Source organism: Anopheles stephensi, chromosome 3 (assembly GCF_013141755.1).
Source record: "Anopheles stephensi strain Indian chromosome 3, UCI_ANSTEP_V1.0, whole genome shotgun sequence".
NCBI classification, from domain to species: domain Eukaryota; kingdom Metazoa; phylum Arthropoda; class Insecta; order Diptera; family Culicidae; genus Anopheles; species Anopheles stephensi.
In genome coordinates this window covers 23,136,613-23,147,998 of record NC_050203.1, presented here as the reverse complement: position 1 = coordinate 23,147,998, position 11,386 = coordinate 23,136,613, and the positions used below count along the sequence as shown (strand labels likewise).

Genomic DNA, 11,386 nt, shown 5'->3' with positions numbered 1-11,386 from the left:
TGACAGCTGGTACGAGGAAGTTGGCAAATTTTAGTACACTTATCACTTTTTTCAACCGTCATCCGTTGCACTCTTTACCACCGAATCGGTTGCCCTTTTTACCGCCACGACGCCTCGGCAGTTCGCCCGTATCAATTACAGTTGTTTTATGGATGTTGTTTTGCGATAGTATCGCTTCCAGCCGTTCTACTCATTACGACCTACCAACCGGGAACAGCGAATGAGCTAAATGCCTTTGCGGATAGGGTGGAATCCGCCTAATGCACCATGCATCACGTGGCCCGGCCTTCAAACCTTCCGAGGCACCAAACCGCTTGGTAGCATATTATAAGTTTATTATTATCGTAATATTGGTAATCTTAATCACAGGGCTTCATGATCCCTCGAACCGTACCGCACGAAGGAAGGAAAACCCCCTCGGACCCGAAGTTCGCGCTGTAAAATGGTTAACGGACATGTTTTACAAAGTTCCAACCTCCGGCAAACGAGGGGGGGGGCTACAACACGAACAGCTAGTAGCGCTAACTTGTTTCGAACTACCCGTACCAAGGTCCTCGGGACCTCGTACCACGCTCCCAGAACTGCAGTGATTTGGAAAAGTTTTTGTACCAACCGACCAGGACCGAACGAGGTCTTGGAAGTTCTACCCGTGAACGGTCCACCGGTTTTGGGGAGCTTCAGGCGAGGGAACATAGCCACCACTGATCCCCATTCCAGAATCGTTCTGATTGATGGGCAAGTTCCGGTAGAGCTGGCCTTCCTCCTCAAAGGCACTCTTCCCTAACCGGAGACGATTATTTATAAATTTCGCACACAACTATTGCACTTTGGCATTTCGGTGGAGCTCCGTAATGGGGAAGTTCCTTTCCAGATATCGAGTAAATAATGGTTGCAGTCACGATTAAAGAGCCCATTATGCAGCCTATCCGTTAATCGGTGGTGAAACTAGTTTATCCGAGTTAGAAGTCGACAGCAAAAAAGTTTCACCATCACCAGAGTCAGAGTTAACCAAAGTTGCGCGCTTCCCGGGAATAGTTTTAAGCGCGGGTTCAATTTTAAATTCATTCAAGGAGAACATAAAATCATGAAGGACGCACAATTGTGTCAAACTTCTTCCAGTTTAATCTAGCCAGATCAACGCAGAGCTGGCGTTCCTGGAGCTATAAACAGACCGAACCTACTGCTGTACCTCATTGTCAGCTACCGTTGCATCTTCGGACAGACATTCTCCATTAGAATTAGGTCCGGTGTTGATGAAGATAAATTACACTCAAGCAGGTTTCCTACCGAGTCTGGCATCTTCTTGCGATGGAACTTCAAGTCCCTGCGGGAGATCTTTCTATCGCACTCTTCCTTCGTCCCAGCAAAACTCCCAGCTCCCTCCGATGGGCCTGTGTCTGTAGTTGCTTTTTTATGTTTTAAATAAAGATTAAATTCTTCCGACCATCTCCTGGCTCAGCTATCCCTCTTGATCTTCACAGTGGGATATATCTTGCCCGCTTACACCTTACGCAAACGCTTACGCCTTACGCAAACGCACCAACGAACCAAGGAAGAAGTCGTATCGGCCGACCGGTTGCGTACGGTATGCCATAATCTTCCTGCCCAGCTGGAGCAATAAAAGCTGGCGCTCGGTCCTGTTGACGTTCAGATGACGCTTTGCTTTCGAGCGAGGGATGGGATTAGACTAGCCTTCCGCAGGAGCTTAACGTCACTGATTTACCGCAAGCGTGAGGTCCTGGGCCACCTCCCCTTCATATTCGCCCCACACTTTCATGTCCCGTCACTAATCCACTTTCAATTTGTCCGCATTTGACAAGTCCCGGCCGCAGATTTCTTTTCCCCGCTCGTCCTCCCTCATTTTCGTCAACCCGCTTGGCTTACCGATGATGTGACATGGACATCGGAGTGCGTTCCCTGGCATTCTCACTACGTGAACCAAAATGTCCTTCGTCATTCCAGTGCCATTACCGCGGGGAGATGGGGTGAACCAAGGGGAAGTGGGGGAGGGGGTGGGAATGGGACGTGAATTTTCCATTAAATCCCATCATTGTCGTGGTCATGCCATCAAACCTAATAGAGCGACATCAGAGCATATATCAGCAGCATTGAGGGATGATCGTACTGATTTATGCTAGGCTCTTTTTTCCATTAGACATGCCAATTTTGGTTTTATAATTTGTTTATATTTTTCATATTATATAAAGTTCTATTATAATTTCCTTCCTCGTTTGAACATTTAAGAACATAAAATGTACTTAAAGATACAAACTCATCAAACAGTGTGTAACATAACTATAGAAATCTTCTTGCCGAATATAGCAGGAACTTTAAATAATGGACAAAATGAGCAGTTCATTAAATTGAAAAAAAACTCATAAATTTGTAATAAACTAACTATTACTTAAAATTACAACATCTTTCCGGGTTTTTTTTCATTTTTTTCCAAAAAAATACAATTGCGGAAAGACTTTTCCACTTTTTGACAGAGCTCATCATAAATATATGGGCAATTGCTGCATTATAATCCGGATAACCCGGGTAAAATATTATTAAAGAAAATTATTTTTTGGTTGAAACAAAGTAACTAAGAACTACTCGTGTTTTTAGTTAAGTTAAAAAAAACACGTGTTGAAAAACGGCAATACGGCCAGGAACGTTCAAAATTTTAAAAAAGTATATATATGTGAAGGGTCGATTCTTGTTTCAGATTTGATGTTCAGCGAAATCATTGCGTAGTTTGCGCTTATTTAAATAGCTTTTTAAATGACTAGAAATTTTTAAATTATTTTTACATGTTGTGATTCCTTGCAACCTATAAAATATTTACTTTTTTAATCTCTTCATGAGATGTTTTATTTTCAAAAAACAAGTGGCCTTATTGTTCTGTAATGCACTGTATTATATGTGTTTTCGGATCCTGAAAGCTCCATATCAGGCAACTACTACTAAACCAAAATGATATTAGCTTCAATTAAGGTTTATTCACTACTACTCGAATTGAGGAACGAATTTGACAGCTAAAATATGCCAATACACAATCTTGCTTAGATAAAACTGATTAAACATTGTTATGTTTATGCTTATGTTTATAATTATTCCTACTTAATTAACTGTTTCTGCTGATTTCACAGCTATATTTCAACATTAATTCTCCGTTTTGTAATAATTATTCGAAATTGAAAACAAAACTAACTTCAATTGATCAAACACAGTAACGACTAGCTTTCTACACATAAACTAAAAGCTTCTTACCAATTTCAATACTTCCTTTCACCTTTCCTAGTCTTAAATTTACAACCAACCAGCCTATTACTAACCAGGACTCACTTAATAATGGGCTAGCATGAGTCGGCAAGAAATCACAAAGCAAATCACAACAGACCAACCTGCTAGCTCCTTAATATTCTCACGTATTCCTGCTTCCTTTCTTCGCAGGGACCTCTTCATCTTCCAATGAGAACTTACCCGCGGGCCAGCACATTCGAATACGAAAAGATTTGTCGATTCAAGAAGCCGCTTGGAGCGTGATTTGTAGCCAGTACCATTTCCGACCCCGGCCAGGACGCTGCAATCCTTTTCCGTTCGACCGATATTCCAACTTGGTTGCTCGTGAGCTAATTTATTCTACCATTTTACCTGCGAGACATCGTACTGTTTTTTCGACTGGAAGCATCCGGGAAGCTTCGGGAACGCGAAACCGTCTTGATGGACTTCTTCCCGTCTTTAATTAGTATTCCTTACCGAAAGGTACCCACACACACACAAAAAGGAGCTACATTTCTCGTGACTTTCAGTGTCCTTCCCGGCGTGGAGCGAACCGTAGTTGAACGGGCAGTATGAACATCCTTGTTGCAGTGCATTCCGCACTCGGGACTAAATACATCGCGCCGGTCCGATTGACCGGAAACGAAGCCTCCCCATGACACGGCGAGAATATGTTACCACCGAGCACGCAAGGAATAAGCATAATTTAGCGTTAGTTTCGAGCCTATAAATTACACCGCAAGACCGGGTCCGGGCACTTGACCCACCGATGTCAGTGCGGCGAGTTGCCGGAACATCTTTTCCCGTTCGCGTTATTTAGCTGTGGTGCATTTTTAACTCAAGATGCAATGGTAATTTATGCAACAACGAAAAACTAAAGTTTAGCAAACTATTCTTTACATCATCTACTGCCGAAATGCACTGCACAACTCGTTCGGTGTTTCCGCTTCCGCTCCGACGTCCGACAGCTGACATTGTTTTTCAAGCATCCGTTAAGTATCGAACAGTGTGCTCGCTCTCGGGCCCCCAAACTACGGCTCCCCACGAATGGACACCCGATTTGTGTGCCCTTATTTATGGGTCGCTAAATCATGGTAACATCAAAAACAGAACTGCAAACCACACTCGCCCCGAGTTTATGGTGAACGGTTCTGTACCGTGTACCGTGGTTCTTTAGTGATACAGTCACAAATAAGCAAGAATGTAGCTAATTCCCACTCGATTTAGGTTGTATGTGTGTATGTGAGAAAAATATGCAATTCACTTGATGTCCACAATACAGTAGTGCACAAAATTGAGCTCCTCATGTAAGGAACACCTTATAACTTTCTGAGTAAAGAATGCGACGATTGCCATGGATATTCAAGCTTCTAATGAAGCTCTGTCAGGGCTACAGCTGTGAAACTCTCTAACTCTTATTTGGTTGATTTCGTTCTTATTTCTCAATTATAGCGCTTTTCAACAATAGTTTTCAATTCATTTATGCATAATGTATAGTTATGTACATTTATGTATTATTTCCTATACGAACACGTATGCTGAAAGTTCATTGCGAATTTATTTTGGTTTACGCCTGAATGTATGCAATCCATTAATGTGTACATAGTTTATTTATTTATTTATTTATTTATTTATTTAGTTCATATTGTCCGCCAATGATGGTTCAACAATGTTCATTAACACTTAAAGGGAAAGCGAGGATGACAGTCAGGATTAGGTGGCAAGGAAAGAGACTTCTCGAAGACGGACACGAAAACGAGACAAGGAGACATTATAGTCGAACAGGTGATAGCACTTGTTGAAAGCCGACAAAGCTCGTAGCAGAGGATCGTTCGAACCGTAACGGGTGTGGCGGGATGGGATATAAAGGGGAGGTCTATCGCGGAGGCGACGGGAAGGAGCATAAAGGGGGATGGCAAACAGAAGAGAAGGGACATCAAGTTCATTTAACAGGAGACCTGCAATGAAGCTAGCACGGATATGGAAATGCCTATCCTCAATGGTTTCTAGCCCAAGAAGACGGCAACGGACTGGATAGGGAGGGAGAGCAAGATGATAGCCGTTAAGGAAGCGACGAACAGCCACACGAGTGAATTTGCGCTGAACACTCTCCAGTCTTGCCATCGCAGTGGAGCCTGGGGGAGACCAGACTACAGCCGCGTATTCCAAGGAGGATCGCACCCAACAGCAGTACAGGGACTTCAAGCAGAGGGGATCGCGGATTTCGGACGATAGCCTAATGATCAGACCCAGTGATTTATTAGCCTTGCTAATTACATAATCAACGTGGGAACTGAAGGACAGCGTTTCGTCGAGCCACACACCTAGATCCTTTACAGAGGATACACGACGTATTACTGTATCACAGAGGGTGTAGCTAAACGGGAAACGAGAACGAGAACGAGAAAACGAGATCACACAACACTTATCGGGGGACAGGAGTAGGCCATTCTTACGACACCAAACAGAGAAGGAATCAAGTACAGTTTGGAGAAGACAACAGTCAGCAGACGAGGACACAGGAAGGAAGATCTTAAGATCGTCTGCGTAAAACAGAAAACCTTCGGCGGGGAGGATGGAAACACAGTCATTAACAAATAACAGAAATAAAATAGGACTAAGGACACTACCTTGAGGAACACCCGAGGAACCTACGAAGGAATCGGACAGACAAGACGAAACTCTAACTCTATACGATCTCGCAACCAGGTAAGTCTTCAGCCAGGACAGTAAACGACCCCCGATACCAAGTCTTTCGAGTTTGGCAATCAGCAGATCGAGAGGAACACTGTCAAAGGCAGTACTGAAGTCGGTGTATACGACGTCAGTTTGACCACCGGATGACATGTTCGATAGAGCAGAGGATACAAGACACATAAGGTTGGAGGAAGTTGTGCGTTTGGGAATGAATCCATGTTGGCGCGGGGATAGGTGACCAACAATGATAGGAAGGATGGAGGAGAGAATAATTGATTCAAGGATTTTGGAAATGGGGGGGAGTAGTGAAATACCACGGTAATTGGAGCATACAGAGCGGTCACCTTTTTTGAAAAGGGGGACCAGCCAAGCAGACTTCCAAATGGTAGGAAAGGAACCCTCATTGATGGATCTCACAAAGACGCGAGTCAAAAGGGGAGCAAAAAAGGAAGCACATTTCTTAAGGACAGAGGAAGGGATACCATCAGGACCAGGCGAGTAGGACAACTTGATCTTTGACAGGGCAGACAATACAGAGGGAACATCAACGTGAACATCGTTTAGGGAGAAGACGTCACAAGGGGTGTACGATAGACCGTCGACTAAAGGCACCGCACTACTGCAAGGATCAACGAAAACACTAGAGAAGTGTTTGGCAAAGAGGCGGCATTGATCGAGAGGATTGGAGGCGGTTTTATCATTAAGGGATAGGATAGAAGGGATGCCGTTAGGATTACGACGCGCATTACTGAACCGCCAGAAAGATCTGGGGTCGGTTGTGAAGCGGTCTTGTAGCCGTACTACAAAGGACGCGTAGCGCCAACGGTTATAAGAGCGATAAGCGCTGGATGCATATTTAAAAATACGAAGCGTAGTCGGGTTACGGTTGCGACGATAATTACGAAAAGCTCGATTCCTGTCGGATTTCAGAGTGCGCAACGATCTGTTCGACCATGGGGGGTGAGGAGGGGGATAGAGGAAGGGACAACAGGAAGGAAAGGCAGCGGTGATCTTCTCATTGAACTTGGAGACAGCAGCATCGATGTTGCAGGATTCCTCGATGAAAGACCAGTCGACAGCCGACAGGACGGCAATAAGTCTTTAGGTTAACTTAATCTAATTTTACTAATACTCTTCTTCACTAGTTTGCAAACAATTATTGGCAATCCCTCCACATTTTTTAACATAATTTTGAAACTGGACATGTGGATCTTTGTACATGGTGAATTGAATTAACATTGAAAAATCCTCACAGTTAATTTTTCCTTATTTACGTCGCGCCTAAATGTAGGCAATACAGAAAACAACGCTTAAAACTAATTTCTATAATTTTAAATATTTTTCTATTCTAAACTATTTTAACAACAAAAATACATTTTCTTCTAATAAAAGCATACTTTTTATCAGCTATTAATTTTCTGTGAACTTTTTTCAACAAACTAGAAACAATCCGAAACTGTTTCCGAAACAGTTGTACATATTTTTACTTATACTCTCCTGAATCGTTCCATGTTTCACGTGTATGCGTCATCCACTGTATCTGCACAACAACATCTATCGCTTCCATCGGGAAGAGGTTTATTGCTCATCGTTCCCTAACAGCACACTGTCCATACCATACCGTCATCATGCTTCCACGCACAGTCTTCCCACGTCCCGGCGCTGAGCTCACAACCAACCCATATGTGGAGTGAAATAGTCAATCTTCCTTCCCCTTTCAGTCCCGGACCCCGGTAAGCTGCCGCTGGTGACACCATAATTGCATCCATTTCCCAACGACCCAGTGTCCCCCAGTGACAACTCACCAGAGACAGACCGTTCCATCACACCTCCCGCACACCGATGCGCGGTTTAAGTGTTTGATGCGAAATATCTTACATTAGTGGGTTTTATTCACCACAATCAGCCGCGGTAAAGGGTTCCATCTCCATGCTCCAGATGACAAACGGGAATATGAGAATTGATTTCTTCACCAAATACCCACCAGCACGTGGTGGTAGCATCCGTCCGGTTTCGTTCCGTTTACTCCATATAGGAGTACCAAGTGAAACGGTGGCAGAAAATTGCATTATAATGCCTGTCACTTTCGATAAGGACGCTCACGTTTTGCACTTGTCATAAACAATTGCAATGAAAATCAATTTCACACCGTTGGTCCCACCGCGTGTGTTGCAATTGTGCGCTGGAGTGCCACGTCGTGGAGGATGAGAAGAAACCAACATTGCCCGTGTTTTATCGTGCTTAAAGCTCAAAACATGGTGAGATAGTAAAGCGAAAATGATTACTTTCTTGCATGAAGTAGAAATATTTATAACGCAATTCCTCATGCTTCTTGCATCTTACTACTTCAATTCTAAACAGAATAGATACCTACTCTTAGATACCTAGCACCGAAGCACTAGACTTCCCAGTTCCTAATGGCGGTTTATTAGGCACCAGCACTCGAGCAGTAATTTATGATTTTTGTCACACTAATTGCAAAACTTCCACACACACAACTTCCATTTTGCAACGGCAAACCTACAGTATCGATTGTTTGCAGCATTGAACGACGACCGCTTCGCTCGGTAACTGCTATCTGCAGTTCTGTTCCCCGAAAACCCATGCCGTAAATACTTTGTTTCCTGATATTCAAATTGCATCATAAATTTCTCACGGAATGTTTTTGTTTCCGAAAACAGTTCCGGCAGCAGTTTACTTCTGCTGTCGACCGTTTCTTGGTGGAAGGTTTGCTCCGAATCTACGGCACCGGAAACCCAGTAAAGCGTCACTACAAAACAGTACTGCACCCACAATCTCTGCCACCTTCTTAATCTTGCCAGCCAGTGTGTCTTTGAAATTTGATGCGATCTTTGCGGGTCCCGGGGATGGGCACACCTTTTCCCGTGGATGCGAAGGATGCAGTTGGCTGTGTTGGAATGTTAGCCCGGTCTGCATCGTACCAACGAGCAGGAGCAAGTTTTCTTATAAAGACCAACACACAAGGTGGGTTAGTTGATGGCGTTTAATGTGAGTTTTCCGCTTCATGCAAACTGTTGCTTCGTGTTGCTGGTAGGAGCGTGCATACGGCGAGGGTGGAAAGCGGATCACATCCTGTACGAGGAACATGATACTGTTGGCGTTTAAAGTGAAAAGTTAAGCGTATTACCTGCAAAAATGTGGATTACTATTGCTAGTTTAGGATTGAAAGTTTTAATTTAAAGGGATTGCCCAAAATCTTCTTGATATTAATCGTTACTTTATTTAAAAGAAATAAAGTAAAAATTTTGATCTAACACAAAAAATTCTAAAGAGAATGGTAAGTATGATCAAGAAATAATTGCTATTGTCTTGATCGTCATATACAACACAAAAAAGGCTGCATCATTACCCTCATAAACCAATGAGGTAGAAACAAAATCAGAAGGCTAAGTCCATGATCGCACTTAAATGTTTGCCACTCCAATGTCTTTCCAGTACACTAGCGAATGGCGTACTTAATTACTTGCAAATGATATTCTTCAATTCAAATGGCCTTAATAACAAAGAGTATAGCATTATGATGAAGGGAATAACTATTGCATATGGATAAAGTCTCGCAATACGTTACAGTGTAACGCTGTAACGCATCTAAGCGTTACTCTGAGTTTAAACCGTTTTTTCCTCTTTGCCAACGTTTCCTAGAGGTTATGAATGATGTACTATGTATCTTTTTCTTCTTACCCTCGAAAGGTCTCGGCTGCAATTTCTGGCTCTTTGTGACTTGATTTTACTCGTAGCAAAGTAGGCAGCCTGGATAGAATTTGAACCCCAGAACTGCCGAGTGAAGAACGGCGCCGCTGTCGCCTCGATCATCGGACCACCTCGTGACTAGCAAAGTATTTATCAACATACCTGATGGTTTATCAAAAACATCCCATATCATCCTGATCACTACATTTCTCAAGAAAACTACTGTACCATTATTCACATTTGGATTAAAATAATAAATTATTTATTTTCAGATTTCAATTACTGTTTGCAGGTTTAGATACTTCATCATAATTTAAAATGAAACTTGAAACCTGCTCTTTAGAACTCATTTCTGAACTCAAAACTTTCGATATAATACTGCTCCAAAATTAAGCCGAAAACTACACCTCAAGCACAACGCCTCACTGAATGCACCACTTTTTAAACCTTAACTGCTATTGCTCAACGATGCAGCAAGCTCTGTCTAGTATACCGCTTTAAGCAGCAGCAAGCCAATCGCGCCCATCAGCATACTCCAGGTGACGCCGACCAGCTTGGACGAACCCTAAAACCCATAACGACATAACGTAAATAAAGATGGTGTTCAGAAATCAGAAAAACATCGACTCCATGAAACCATGGACGTCAACCGTGCGGGGCGTTAATTGCTTAATGCCATACCGAGTAACTGGTCGAAACGGATGACGAACCCATCCCGTTCGGGTACTTGTAGATCGTCGTCTGGGCGAACCCATTTTTGTCGCGTTGCGTATCTTGCGAGACTATTTCCGGATTGGCGAAGGGAAACTGTGGCCTGCAAAAAACAACCAGACCAATGACGTGTGGTGCATGTAAATTAGTTCATTGTCTTCTTAAGGGGACGCCATTCCATTCTCTCTCACTTACGGTGGGAAATTCGGGAAACCTTGGGGTTGCTGTGGACTTCTTGCGGCTCTCACCAAACTGCCCCGGTTGATGTCACTCGACCGATCATCTGAAGCCGATTCGTCGAAAATGTAACGGAAAAAACGTGCAAAACTGTTAAATGGCTGTCCAAACAGCAACGACACAGGGGCGACCATTAAACCAACAAACCTGCGGCACTAGTCAAAGCGAACACCATCGAGACGCTGACGAGCAGCAGCGAACACTTCACCATAAACGAAGCCATCTTAACGCGACCAAAGCGGAAGAGAAACTGAGCATATTTTTATGCGAACTCGAGGCACAGAATTCGTTCCCCTTCCAAAAACTCGCCGGCCCGTGTTTAACGTGTTCCAATGCTCCAACAGCTTACGCTGTTTAGCACTTGTGTTCGTGAGCGGTCGGTGCTGATGCTCTTTGGCAGCTGCCACACTGACTCACCAGCGAACTGCGCCGTTATCTAAATTAACCCACCGCTCCAAACATCGTTGACCTACGGTACGAGTTCTGCACGTATCGCTACCAACACCTAACAGCCTACAGCCGAATCATACAAAAACCCACTGTTCTGCGCCAAGGTTTGGACTTTGGTGGATTGTGGAGCAGGGATACCCGGTGACCGGAACGTAAACAAAACACCAACGTTGGTGTGCGTCCAACGGGGTGTGATCTTTTGTTTTCCTGCATTACGCATTCGCCCGAGATCGTGGTTGATCTTGAGCATATCGTGCATACAGGTGATGCAACTACCACCACTACGACTGCAAAGCCTGAGCGAAACCGAAAA

The 11,386-nt window shown here is 43.7% G+C and overlaps 1 protein-coding gene across 1 annotated transcript; it reads right to left on the bottom strand.

Moving 5' to 3' along the window:
- Positions 1–9,914: 9,914 nt before the first annotated feature.
- On the bottom strand, positions 9,915–11,010 carry LOC118511299. The gene is made up of 4 exons (XM_036054208.1): positions 10,771–11,010; positions 10,582–10,669; positions 10,357–10,489; positions 9,915–10,240 (listed from the first exon to the last, which is right to left on the bottom strand). The coding sequence occupies exons 1-4, from the start codon at positions 10,844–10,846 to the stop codon at positions 10,160–10,162; spliced, it is 378 nt and encodes a 125-aa protein (XP_035910101.1). The 5' UTR covers positions 10,847–11,010; the 3' UTR covers positions 9,915–10,159.
- Between the last annotated feature and the right edge of the window lie 376 nt (positions 11,011–11,386).